The following is a 14,926-nucleotide window of genomic DNA, read 5'->3' as shown; positions in this document are numbered from 1 at the left end:
TAATACTGGACAAAATAAATAATTTATTTATAAACAAGAATACTATTTAGGGGTAAGTTCCTTTAGCTCACATCGTGTTACCAGAAAGTATTTTTGTGGTATACATTCCCGCGCGAATTTGTACCACATTTGTGTATGTGCGGATCATTAGCAGACGACTGGTAGATATTCAGTATTCGAGGCGAACCTCCCGATACTTGTGTTCCTGTGTTGGTTTCCACCTGGGTAACATTATTCCCGGCTTTTCGTGCGGTCTGATCCGAGGCCGAAGTTTCTGCAGAGCGAGGTTTTGCTTCACCTGAGCCGCGGCGAGGGGTGTCATCACTAGAGCGCCGAGGGCGCATCCATTGATCAGTTGGTTCGATGATACCTTTGTTTTGGCCACGACTGCCACAACACCACCACCACAATCCACATCCAGCCAAAGCAAGAAGTACCACGCCTCCCACTGCCACACCTATTGGCCACAGAGGGGGAGCGTCGTTGTTCACAACGACATTGACATCCTATACAATAAAATACAACGAGATTAACTGTATTAAGCAGGTAGTGTCAAGTAAAAGATCCATATTACTTAATATAACTCTCAAGCTACATATATGTATCAAATGATTTGAACTGCGAGATTGATATCCCAAATTTAGTCGCCTTCGACGATCATGAAGTGGGACATTAGCATCCTTTTTTTTCAGTGTAACTATTGCTGGATATAATCTGATGAAGCAAACTTAATTAACTTAAAACCTGCTTTAAGATGACAGTCGAAACCATTAATTGAATATGACATAATTTATCCTCGTCGCTCAGCCCATATTGCCCTAGCATGTAATCTTAGCAAGGCCATGTCAAGGTTTAACATCCAGTGCGAAACGTAAAATGGAAGATTTTAGTAAATACAATTTTCGATACTAACAAAAACGAAAACACTTCACACTGAAGTGTTTCATCTTATTTGAACTGTGATTTGCAAACAAAAAACTGTTAAATATGTTCTTTCTACTCTAAGATGCTCCACCGCCGACAGAGCTGTAAAATATATACAAAATAATACCCTTCCTTGTAACAGTTTTTGCTGTGATGCAAAAGCTTGATAAAATGGCGAAAAAATGAATCGAATAAAATTAATACGTTTTGTTTTTTACAGGCACCACTAAAATAGAACCAATAGTAAGCGTTCTGCACCTCATATCAGCTACATATTATTAGGTCACCTATTGCGATAGTCTTTTGTCCGTCGTCGTCCGTCGTGCGTTAACATTTTCTTGTGAACGCGATAACTTGAGTAAATATAAATCGAGCTTAAAGTTGTATTTCTGGTAATTTTCACTGTAACGATACATTGCTTAAACATTTGATATTTGAACATGCACATGTAACTTATTGATTAAGCTCCCCAAAAGAATATGTCGGCCTATAAGAGCGCCGAAATCTAGGGATCATATATTCCTGGTTTTGAATACAGCGCCTTCAGTCACCGCCATGTTCAGTACCTTCGGCTTTTGTCGGCATTCCGAATCGTACCATGTGACTTATGTCTACACGTCCTGCACGTGGTGATCCAGGTAACTAGCGTAAGCGCACATGTGTTTGTTTACGTTTTCCTTCTGGCTAATATGAGCAAATCGTGCTGGTATATGTCTACCACAGAGCGAGTATTTGAAACATCTAATTCACACATTGCCGTAATTCAATATTGTGTGTATCAAATATTGTAATGTGCAAGCATTATTTTCTTTGTAGATCCAGTCTGCTGAGGTCGACCGCATGTTTTGTTTATGAAAAAAATTGTTGACATTTGGTTTCACAACTCTCGTGTTACTTCGAGATTGTCGCGACGATGTTCGGAAGAGTTCGGAATGATTCGGCATCTTTCGAGTTTATTTTTGACGTGTACACGTTAAAAAGATTTTTTACTTCTATAATTAAAAATACTTCCAGTGCTGCAACTTTATAAAAAGTGGTAAAAGTAGAAAGTTTAAACCTCGGACAGACGGGGAAAAATGTGTATAACACTTAAACAGTTTCCACTATGACAAAAAGAGCGAAAGTGATAGACCATACAACTTTAATCAAACTTTGTATGTAGACTAACATTTGAAAGATCTTGGACGACTTCGAAAATCAGCGTGACTTGACTGTTATTTATGGAGTTATTGTCCTTTTATACTAATACTTATTATTGGACATTTTGAACGCGACAACTTTAGTAAATATAAACCGAGCTTAATGAAACTTTGTATGTAGACTAACATTGGAGAGATCTCAGATGGGTTTGAAACATCAGCGTGATTCGACTTTAATTTACGGAGTTATTGCCCTTTTCGCTAATAATTATTATTGTACATTGTGAACGAGATAACTTGAGTAAATATGAACCGATCTTGATGAAACTTTGTGTGTAAACTTACTTTGGAAAGATCTCGGACAAATTCGAAAATCAGACTGATTCGACAGTAATTTACGGGGTTATTGCCCTTTGCACTAATAATTACTATTGGACTTTGTGAACGCTATAACTTGAGTAAATATGAACCGAGCTTAATGAAACTTTGTGTGTAGACTAACATTGGAAAGATGTAGGACGAGTTTGAAAATCAGCTGGATTCGAGATCATTTACGCAGTGATTGCCCTTTGCACTAATAATTATTATTGGACGTTGTGAATACGATTACTTGAATAAATATGCACTCAGCTTCATGAAACTATGTATTTAGACTAAAATTGGAAAGATCTCCGACAAGCTAGGAAATTGACCTGATCAGATCGTAACTTACGGAGCTATTGCTCTTTGCAATTGTAATTATTGAAACTTGTGAACATGATAATTTGAGTAAATTTGCACTGAGCTGAATGATTTTTGTATGTAGACTTACCTTAGAAAGATCTCGGACGATTTTGAAAAATCAGCTTGATTCGACAATCATTAACGGAGTTATTTCCCTTTACAATAATAGTTATTGATCCTTGTGAAAACGGTAATGTGAGTAAATATGCACGAAACTTAATGAAAATCTGTATGTAGACCTAGAAGATGTATGTTCCTATTTCGTTAACAAAACACATCAGTTGGCTAGTAAATTACGTAACTAATTTGTATCAAATATCAAGTGACCGTTAAGGCCCATGGCCCTTTTGTTAATGTAGCGGTTATACAAAACATTTAAAGCATTTTCTCCGAAAGACTTCATCATATGACTGCTGCGTATATTAATTTCAACAAAAATAAGAAATTGGTATATATGAACATGTTGTCAAAAATATCTAGATTATTAGCTTAGGCATACATATATTAAACTTGCCTTGTGTAAAATGAGACTTAAAGTATACTTACATTTTTGTTTTTATCTAAAAGAAAAGAAAAAGAAAAATGTTACATATGATCTCTTACTTTAAATTTTGTTGCTTAAGTCGATAGTTTTAGTTGTTTTTAATCTTTGCACGAGTAACAAAGACGAAGTTAGGAATGATTTGGGAAGCTTACAAAGAAATACAACTTTCTAAACTTTTAGACAAAGGTTTCACAGCACTTATTTCTTTTATATTGTCAGCAGGTAAACCGTTTTTTAGGCTACATAATCATGAAAGAGTTATTTTAAAAATAAAATGCCTACACCATAGAAAATAGCATCCCTTCTCAAGCTATTTCCATTCAAGTTTAAATGCGAAAATACTTTGAAACGACAAACGCAGAAATTATATATGTAGTAGCCGCAAAAGAAAGTTAGCTTATATCATGCGTTATAGACATGTTTTTTTTCCACTCACCCAACACTTTGACAAAATCCAGCACCTGGATCCCCTGGCTGTCTGACGCTATGGTAGCTATGGCTTGTAACACGTGCTTTCCAGTGACGGGAAATCTCGTAGTTTGACGGGTATCTGCCGATTTTAAAGTTATATGTGCCTTAACTAGGCGAAAAAAATACATTTTAATTTTTCTCAATTATCTATTGAAAACCACTGGGTTTGATGAATTAAGCATTAAAGATCATTCAAATGGCTTCAAATGCCTTATACCCGTTAGTTACAACACATAATTTTGTACTGTAAAATTGTTGTTTTTATGCATTGTGTATTATGCAGTTTTTAAAGACGTGTTACATTTAATGTATCGCCTTAGTTCTGAGGTATCCGTCCAGGAAAAAACGTCGGAACATGTATCAGTGATATTAAACTTACGTGTCTCACAGTGGTTTCCGGTAAACTGCGCAGTACATGCACATGATGCCCCAGTGGCATTGGCAGTGCACGTTCCACCGTGTTGGCACGGTGATGAAGCACAAGTATCCATCTTTGTATCACAAATTTTTCCTGAATAACCTGCGAAAAACATTTTTTTAGACATTAAATGAAGTACATTTTTCTTTTTGAAAAGGTAGAATTCTATAACAAAAGCAGGCAGTCTTGAAGCGAAAAACAGCAGGATATATTTATTAACTTATTCACCCCCGAAGGCATATTTAGGCTCTTCCAAATCAAAGACTAGATCAGTCCATTTTGAAATTTCAGGGGTGATTTCATCATTACTCAATGTCATAAAATCAATGAACTTAATTTGTCTTACCTGGAGTACAGATACAGAAAAGCGACCCATGCCTCACTTCACAAGTTCCATTCACACATGGATTAGAAGTCGCACATGACGCACCTTTCAACAAACAAAAAATACCATTATAAAGATAATGTATTATCAACCTTTGTATCAGCAGTGCATTTGGGTCGAAATGTAAATGCATATTAAATTCAAATCATCCAAAATTAGACAATGTTTAGCTCACAAGGTAAGCTTATATTTTTATTCATTCGGTCAACATTATGCATTTGTATATAAAAGTTTAGCATGACAAGTAATACTTACGAACCGAACAGTCGTTTGATACGAAACCACCTAGACATTTGCATGTGAATCTTTTGTACAGATCAACACAGGTACCGCCATGCTGACATTTACTTCCACCACTACAGTCGTCTTGGTCTAAATCAGAAATTGCAAAATATAAGGAATAACTTACCTTGATTGCGATCAAAAGACGGGATTTCCACTCAGCATATTTGTAGTAATGTTATCGAACTGACAAACGCTTTATCACGTTTTCCCTTCGCTTCAAATCGAACGAATGAAAGAACGAATTGGCGAACGAACGAACGAAAAAAAAAATGAAAAAAAAACCCAGAAAAAATAACTAATGAACAACAGTAAGGAATAAGGCATAAATGATGATTATATTTACTACAAGTTTTGTATAAAATGACCCTTACACGCATAATCTGCAATCAAATGCTCCCAAATATATTTACATACTACCCACTTCGCTAAAAGCGTCACTACTTGTGATGCTATCTCCAGTTCAATTTGATTCAGGTTAATAAAGGGATCGCTATGTTACTTTTGAAGATATAATACATGGGTGTAATCTTCATACGACATCATGTTCAACTGCCAACGAAAAACTACATGACATTGAACAGCATCATGTAGGGTACTGAAGACCGAGTTTTAGAAACCCTTACCTCTAACGTTTGTGGTGAAACATTGTTGTTCAGAAGTAGTTCTGGAACAGATATAATGAATATCCATTGAATTATTAAACTGAAATAATTGTTCTATGATTGTAAAGGTATTATAGACTACAGTGCAATTATGCAAAATTGCTCTTACTTTTAGAACGACAATTACCGGGATGATATGCCATCTTATTTGATATGTACCAATCCATCAGTGTTCAACCACGAATATTTCTACCCAAGAAATGCTTTGAAAGCTCCAAACCACACAAAAGTACACGAATATTTCATGTTATACAGTATATGGAATTATTAGGATTTATGTTGCACATCAAGGGATAATGACAAAGCAGAAAAGATAAAATACGATTCCAACCCATCACTTTGTAGTGCCCACACACAGGTAAATGCTGGCCCGTTTTGGTCTGAACTTGGCGTCCATTGTGTGTCCACCATAATGTTTCCAGGATGACCAGGGTCCGGCCTCGGTGTGACGGTCATCCCAGCAGACGAGCTAACTATAGCTTCCGAATGGCTGTTAAATCAGTAAGAACTTCCAACATATTTTAAAGGTTAATTTACAAAACGGTGTTTGGGTTTTAAGGAAAGCATGGCATGGGAGTTCAATTGTTCTCATCGATAACAATCCATTCAAATATGATGACAACATTTTTTTGACATCATTATGCAATATTTATATAAGATCTATATGTATTGATTATATATAATATATATACAATGTATGTTATCTTGTTATCATGATACAAAACGTTACACATTTACGTTTATGGATAAATATTTGCTTGCTTGTTATAGAACAGGTTGAGTGGTCCAAACAATCAATCTTAATTAAGTATATAGCAAAAAGTATGATCGTGATTACTTTTTGTACAACCGTTCAATATCTGATTAAAGGTTCAGATAAGGGATTTTTGATTCATACGCTTAAATACTTTAGAGAAAAAATAATACTTTCAAATGCATGACCTTCACCTTGTAGCAGAAACGTTCACCGTGTGGAGAGTTCGAGGATGAGAACCGGAAGTTGGGTACACAACAGTCGGACCTGTATCTGTACTACCTTGAGACAATGGACCGCACGGGCCACTGGTCTGGGTCACGTGGACAGTCAACTAAATAATACGAATTTAGGTTTAAGTACAAGAACTGTCATCTTCGTGATATAATTATCTAAGATATGTTCCCATATCTTTTGCGCTCAAATTATCTTCTCAGAAAAGTAAAACGACAGATTCTTTTTTTCCGTAATGTCTAAAGTTATCAATATTTTATTTATACAAGATTTACCATATAATTCGAAATAGAAATAATAAAAATATAACATGGCGAAACGATAAAAGATCTCCGCGTGTATGAAAATCGCCGACGTATTAAATTTTCCGGTTCTACGTTGACAAAAAAAATCAACAATTGTATATGCGGGAACCCATCAAGAAATATGGAGTGCTTTATAAATGAAATGACTTTTTCCATAATTACGAACAAAAAATAATTTATTGTAGGAAATTGATTCAAATATCGGTGCTAAAAGTATAGATACCCCATGAAGGGGATACTTTGAAGTAGGCCAAACTTCATATGTCACTTTCATTTTATTATCACAAGTGGATTTTTATAAAACAATTATGGAATTTTGATTTACTTGTAACTTAGAGTAGATTTGTTACATAAACAAAGATATTATAAATATTAATTTTTATTTTTGTTTTTAAATATTTATGATGTATGGTGGTGACTTGAACTGTCATTAAGTGCTTTATAAAGCTATTTTTGTGTTAAGGTGTATACAGTTTACTGATGGGAAAACTTTTCACATTAATTTATTTATGCTGATATCAAATGTTATTGATTGATAAAACAATATCGTTGTATAAACAAAGATACACAGTGTCAAAAATTAAGCACCATCCTATTTAATATCGGTGCACATTTATGAACTGCCGCGACACAAAACAATGCTGCATGTTAGTGTTATTTTTAACAAGACAAAATGAGATAAACAAGCTGACATTGATGCTTTAAGTTCTTTAGAATAAATCTGTAACGATACTGTTACAGTTATTTACCCTTGCGGGATGGAAATGATTATAACGGTTTTTTTCTCTCTTCTATTTTTAGAAAACCACGTAATTTGTGCTCACAAAGTTATGACGTCACAATCGATACCTACAAGAAAGGAAGATAACTCTTAATTTAACGGAATTTATATGAAACATTTTATCAAACATGCAGGCATCAGTGTGTTTACCTGTAGGGGTACATTGCTGAGGGGCTGGTTGTAGCCACTGGTGGCGCTCCCTAGTTTGATGGCACTACGCGGGTAATCCTCAACAACCACAGTTAGTCGGTAATCACCCTTTTTAAGAGAAGCCGGGAAAGTCGCTGTGCATTTGTTCTGTAAGTTATGGAAAAAAAGTAATACGTCGGTTTCGACGTTGGTAAAGTACGATTTACTGTCGATGAGTCTCACCTTCCGGTAATTGTGACGTTATGATTTGAAGTACTTTTTGACGTCACAATCATCGGAAGGTAGGACTACTCGACAGTAATTTGTACCCAAATCGTTTTGGTATATCGGAATCTCCGTATTGAGCTACATGTAGTTGCTAACTCCTATTGCAAAACCAAATAATAATTGTAATACATGATCTATGTGTATCCCTGGATCTGTTGTACACGCAGCTCCACACTCTGATGGACCAGCTAGTCGACACTTGATTCTATCAGCGTCTGGGTCTATCACTGGCAATGCCACTGTCTTCATACATCCAGCTGGTATTCTGGCATAAATGGATACAGAAATATTACTAACAAAACACTTATTTGTTTTGCAAAAATTACGCTCAATTTTCATTTTCCGGAAGTAAATTGTAGTATAAATAATTAACTATTAACACAATAATTCTCAAAAAGGGATATCTTTTTTGTTAGAATTTATACTTCAAGTGACATTATAGATTTGGTATTAACAGAGAATTACTTCTAAAATAAAGAATGATTTGCGGAAAATGAAACTGAGGGCAAATATGCAGGAATCCATCTTTAAATGACATCTAAATTAAAATATAGTTATTTTAGAACCTCCAAAAAGCACTGCCCTGTCTATTCAAAAGCCGAGGTGGACATCATATTCTCACAATATTGAAAAACACATATTTAATACAACTAAATTCAATTTCATACTTAAATGATGAGTAGGATTTCAGATGAACGTTACGGCCTCTTCGGCCTCTTGTTTATCGTATTTTAGTACCGTAAACAACCCCTTCTCCTTTCGACGAAGTTAGGTAAACTAATGTTACAGAATATCGATACATATTAATTGTAATTACCACGGTAGATAAAACAAAACTATCAAGTATTCTGAGAGTATTGCTGAAGCAATGATGTCCCCTGCCGGTCGCTACAAGCTATCACATTGACCTCAGTCTATTTCTAGTAATAGTGACATGTGTAGTTGACCTTTTGACCCCAAAGTCAATCACCAATTGTGTTTCCTCATATCATTCCATCGTATAACGTTTCGTGAAAATCCAACCTTTCTTAGTTGAAAGTCTTGATACCAAAATTTCCAAAAAAATTGTTTTTAGTAACAGTGACCTTTGTAGTTGACCTTTTGACTCTAATATCAATCGCAAGCTGTGTTATCTCATAAGCTACCATTGCATAATGTATCAACAACATTCATCAACTCGTTGTCAAGTTATCGTCTGGAAACTAGCATCCGGACAGACAGACAGATGGAGACTAACACCATAGTCCACTCCGCTTTCACCGGACTAATTAAACAATAACACGAAATGCTGTAAATGGTGTCTCTTACCCAATGGTGGGTTGTACAGCTGCTATAGGACTGGCATTAGGAAGGTTCGTATCACTCCGAGTCCTTAGGTCCACTGTTGTCTTCAGCTGGCCGGGACCATTAGCCTGTGTCGACCACCGCAAGGGGCTCAAACTTTCAACAAAAGCAATATCATGGTACTGTCAATGTCTTTCTAAACTCCTGATTTAGTTTAAAGGCACAGGATTTATTTGAGTGATGAACTTCACTACATATATCTTTAGCTATGTCACGAATTCTTTACTAATTTCTTTTGGTAGTATTAAGAAAATACAACATTTACTAATTTAGATTCATCCTAATATGTGTCTCTTTATTTTGGTAAGGTATAATTCATTTTTCCATGCAACGCATCTAAACATTCCAAAACACTGGTAAATGTACTGACTGAGATTTTAATTTAATGATTTTTGATTTCAACCTTTTCGCGTCGATGTTCTTGCATTTAAAACATTGTAATGACAATGAATGGTTTGACAGAATTTTCTTGTCAAACTTAACTTAAATATCCAACTCTTACATATGCGAACATGTGAGACGATGCTAAGGATTGTGCTAATCAAGATTATGGACAAATCATAACATATTTAGTCATAACAACTTTAATAAGCCACTATTTCATGAAGGTGTCTATTTCAACAATCATTTACTTAACCCCTGGGAACAGGGGCCGCATTTACTGCGGTTCAGATACACATGCGTTTTCGTGGCCGATTAGAAATTTAGTTTACAATAAACGGTAAAGTTCATTAGAAATGAAAACTCGAAAAGTTGGTTTACGGCAAGAAAATCAATTTGAATAGAAACGTGAAGTTTACCTATCTTGGTGACGCCCTGGTGACGCCGAGGTAATGGAGAAATGTGAGTATTGATCAGCTAATCCACGAGTAAATATCAAATTGAAATTAGAACACTTTGTTTTAAAAAGATATTATAGGAATATTTTTACGTAGTCGAGTTGACGGGAAAGATCAGGACCAAACTTTGGGGTTAATACCCGTAATCCAGTCTCGCTGTTAGGGTCAAAGGAGGATTTGACAGGGCAGACTAACGTAATGTCTTTCCATAATGATATGACTATAGATACCCCATGAAGGGGATACTTTGAAGTAGGCCAAACTTCATATGTCACTTTCATTTTATTATCACAAGTGGATTTTTATAAAACAATTATGGAATTTTGATTTACTTGTAACTTAGAGTAGATTTGTTACATAAACAAAGATATTATAAATATTGATTTTTTATTGTTGTTTTTAAATATTTATGATGTATGGTGGTGACTTGAACTGTCATTAAGTGCTTTATAAAGCTATTTTTGTGTTAAGGTGTATACAGTTTACTGATGGGAAAACTTTTCACATTAATTTATTTATGCTGATATCAAATTTTATTGATTGATAAAACAATATCGTTGTATAAACAAAGATACACAGTGTCAAAAATTAAGCACCATCCTATTTAATATCGGTGCACATTTATGAACTGCCGCGACACAAAACAATGCTGCATGTTAGTGTTATTTTTAACAAGACAAAATGAGATAAACAAACTGACACTTTAGTATTAAGTTACTAGTAGTAATTTCGCGTGATGAAAAAAACAAATAACAATTTTCATTTGGAGCAACAAAGTACAATTTCGAGTCTTCTTATTTTTCAGAATCAAACCCTTCCATAATAGTAAATGACTGCGGCGCAATACCACCAATTATTTACAAATACCACCAAATGAAATAAAAGTAATCGTATTTTGATTGTAATTATTGTTTGCCTAATTTGCCTCTTTGAACTTAAGATATACATTTACACATCATATTTGAATTTCGTTGAAAGGGATGTAAACACGCACAAGGCAAATCCGTCATGACACTTCAAGTCATCAGTTCAGATTTTAATGCTAACAAGTCTGGAATCACAATTTTTTTTAGACATTATAGAAAAATATAATTAACGCGGAAAAAACTGGTTATATTATGAAAATAACTTTGTTTTAAAGAAATATATTGAATCCTAAATTATTTGAAAAAATCATCATTTTTTTTAAAGATTGCTAAGAAAATGATAGCTCATTTGACCAGCGAATGTAAAACACAATAAAATGTCAGTTTATGTTATTTCTCAAATATTAGATTTTTCTAAAGAAAACGTGCGTTGAGGTTTAGGAACATTGGTTTCTTATCCTGTATAGCAATTGTGCCCATGCTCATGCTTTGATATCATATATATATCAAATGTAAAAATTTGAGAGGTATTTTGTATCATAACAAGTGCCGTGGTCCTTAAAACAGTTTAGGAGTAAGAAAATAAAATCTAAAATCCATGGGAAATCCATGGTTATATTTCAGTACCTTGTAACTCCCTTACGCTCTCCTATAATATGGTGACCGAGGGGAGGGGGAACCAGGAAAAATATTGAATGGTTGGAAACCTAAATCACCCGGTCACTTATTTAGTGTGATTCAAGACATGCACATACATTTACGGATAGTATGAAAAGAAATATTATTTGAACGAAAATTAATTACACACCATACTACTAATTTTAATGTACATGTATTATTATCCTGAATAAGAGGCCCACTACTTTTCCCGAACAGATTTTAATTTTCAAAATGGGAATGTAAAAAGATATTTATAATTTGTGGTGTCGCAAAATCTATTAGCTGCCATTAATGCTATAATTATATTCACATTCTGAAGTATTTAGTTAAAGTATATAAAATGTCAATTTTCATAACGCGGGTCGTAAAATGTTTCCCGTCTTCGTCCTAATTACCGCGTGTAAGTTGACTATCACTGGATCAGACAGCAAAACAGGGAAATGAATTTTTACTGATAGCATAAGAATCGCAGGGAATGTTACATTTGTTAAGTATTGTAACCTCGTCTAAAACCACCGATATCAATTCTATTATCTTATAATTGTTGTTAAAGATGCTCCACCGCTGACAAATGGTATTTTTTCACTATCAAAAACAGGAGCAGACGATTAAGTATTTTCTTAAGTTACAAAAGTTACTTACTTTACACCGTTACCACCACTGAAAAGTTTGAGCTTTTAATTTGACTTCAAGTTAAAAATACGAAAATTATTAATTGCATCCCGAAAAAATTCCATTGCACTATATCCTATATGGAATGAAGTACTGATTGCGCATGCACCAAAGGCGAAATAAATCATTTTATATTATTTTTTGTGTTTATTAGACACATATATATATATATACAATTAAACACCAATTATTGTTCAAATAATGAATATCATTTATGCTCTGTCGGCGGTGGATCATCTTTAAAAATGTTTATTTTTTCGGAAAGGTATTGGGGCTTTAAGGACGCTTCATAAAACTTCAGACAACTTACGTAATTTCGTATTTTCCATTAGGCACAGGTGGCGTCCAGAGAAAACTTCCTTCTCCCTGCTCCCAACTTGATGCCGCTGATCCAACTGACGTGGTTATATAGTTGACGTCATGCAGCTTTTTCGTTCCAGAACAACCGACGGTGCAAGTCCATGACGATATGGTCAACGGAAGAGGTAATGTCCCAGCTTTGTTTATACTTGCTTGTGAACAACCGGTACCACAGGGACCCGATCCCTTCTCCCAGGTCATGCGGTACGTAAAACGAACCTTGTTTGAAAATTTAGATCTTCATTACATATTAGACATTTCCAATAATATTTATAAAAAAAACCTGAACGTACGTGGATGTAGATTTATCAAAATCACAAGAACACATTATAAAGTACTGTTAAGCCAGTTATTTTCACGAGTCAAAGTTTTCGCGAATTAGACTAAAGCCAGAAAAGTAAATATAAGTGGTTTTAAAATTACGGGAATTGACTGTAAGGCTATGGATAATTCATTCATTTCACTATTTTTCTTAGATCACATGTTCGCGATCATAGCAATGCCCCCCGAAACCGCGAAAACATCATTCTCGCAAAACTTCCAAGCTACACAGTATATTACGCTCAACGAAGTCAACCGCGAGATCATTCAGTAACATTCACGCTCACTGATCATGAGGTTTTTAAATCTTTGACGGAACATTATTGTTGCTAGGCTTTGTTTAATTTCAATAAAGCAGCACTCAATATTTATAAATTTATAAAAATACCCCGTATAGTATATCATGCAGTGACAGGGCTTAGTTGTTTTATATCGTTCACCAAAACCTTTTGTTTTTCTGAACATCAACATATAATGTGTCATTGGTGTGACTTAAATTATGACACGACCCCCAAAAGTGATTAATTAGTACTTTTTCTATGTTGTATACGTTAATGTTAACTGTGTCCACATTTACGAACGGAATGCATATTTAAAACAAACGCATGTAAAAAAATCATGCATATTAAGTACATTTATATCAATGTCAGGCGATATGACGAATGTATTCAGGGTTAGAATTGATTATTTTTCATTAGGTTTGGGCGATTATTAAAAATCTAATTAACAATGCTGGGAAGCGAGACGAACAATGTATTAACAATATAAATTTCTGACACTGTACATGTCATTTTAAAAATCATATTAAACTAAGACAAATGATAATACTTGGGCGTATTAAATGAGCGACAAAAGTGTGATCAAAAATTAAACAGGCTGCTATATGATATATATATAAAAAAGACCTCTGAATATGTATCTTACTGAAAGTAAAAGTTCTGAAACGATTTTTATATTGCTATTGGCACGATGTTGATATTAAGATGCCTTTTTATATTCTACTACGGCGAACGTTCAATTTCAAAGTGAAAGCGAAAACATTGCTAAATGTCATCACTTGGTCTTCTATTATTGTTTTACGTTGAAAATGAGAACAAAACAGGCATTTGAAGGTGTAAACTCCAATGTCAGTGACAAGCAGCTGCAGCTAAGTTAAAATGGAAATACAAATATGACTTGCTGTGAACCTTAAAATAATTAAACGTCAAAATGTACCTATTTTCGGCTTTTGAAGATAAATATCACTTCGAAAACTTCTAAACCTTAGAATTGCTAATTTAATTTCTAATAAGTAATTATTTTTTAATAATATGATCAACTCAGTATTCCATATTTGAAATACTTACCTTGCCATTCAGCATATACCAATTAATGCTTCCACCAAGAAATTGTCCTTCACAGTATACAGAAATAGCAATTACGATGACTGTAACCGTCCGTACCACTGACATCGTCTTGGACAGTGAAGATAACAATGATAGAATTTCTTATTGAGAAGGTACAGTTTAAACGCCTATAAGCATATGTTATCAGTAATCGTCTTAAGACGCCGGATTAGGGTATCGAGGATACTCCACTTATTACTGTAATTTTACAGGGAATTGAGAAACGGTTATTGCCTAAAATCATCTGCAGAGGCTCCTGATGGGAGAAACTTATTAGCCGATAAACTACAATCGTTAACATGAAGCAGAGGTCCCATTTGGGGGAAAACGTCATTCATATGGAATCGAGATTGATTCCTTATAAATAAAGGACACATATGGACGAATTATTAACTTAACTAGCAACCGAGGCACCATATGGTATGTTTTTCGAAAAT

General features: G+C 34.5%; 1 protein-coding gene across 1 annotated transcript in view; it reads right to left on the bottom strand.

The window, feature by feature from the left end:
• Positions 1 to 32: 32 nt before the first annotated feature.
• Positions 33 to 14,926, bottom strand: part of LOC138327135 (uncharacterized) — a 15,775-nt gene continuing 881 nt past the window's right edge. Inside the window, exons 2-15 of the mRNA XM_069273119.1 lie at positions 14,451 to 14,590; positions 12,734 to 13,002; positions 9,351 to 9,482; positions 8,172 to 8,307; positions 7,776 to 7,922; positions 6,500 to 6,639; positions 5,883 to 6,041; positions 5,513 to 5,553; positions 4,860 to 4,976; positions 4,566 to 4,649; positions 4,177 to 4,321; positions 3,767 to 3,861; positions 3,333 to 3,346; positions 33 to 506 (exon numbers count right to left, since the gene is read on the bottom strand). Coding sequence (XP_069129220.1) covers positions 78 to 506; positions 3,333 to 3,346; positions 3,767 to 3,861; positions 4,177 to 4,321; positions 4,566 to 4,649; positions 4,860 to 4,976; positions 5,513 to 5,553; positions 5,883 to 6,041; positions 6,500 to 6,639; positions 7,776 to 7,922; positions 8,172 to 8,307; positions 9,351 to 9,482; positions 12,734 to 13,002; positions 14,451 to 14,590 — 2,048 coding nt within the window. The 3' untranslated portion in view covers positions 33 to 77. The remainder of the gene's footprint in view (positions 507 to 3,332; positions 3,347 to 3,766; positions 3,862 to 4,176; positions 4,322 to 4,565; positions 4,650 to 4,859; positions 4,977 to 5,512; positions 5,554 to 5,882; positions 6,042 to 6,499; positions 6,640 to 7,775; positions 7,923 to 8,171; positions 8,308 to 9,350; positions 9,483 to 12,733; positions 13,003 to 14,450; positions 14,591 to 14,926) is intronic.

This window comes from Argopecten irradians, chromosome 7, assembly GCF_041381155.1.
Source record: "Argopecten irradians isolate NY chromosome 7, Ai_NY, whole genome shotgun sequence".
Lineage (NCBI taxonomy): Eukaryota > Metazoa > Mollusca > Bivalvia > Pectinida > Pectinidae > Argopecten > Argopecten irradians.
The sequence above is the reverse complement of the archived record's forward strand: the minus strand, read 5'-3'. Positions and strand labels throughout refer to the sequence as shown.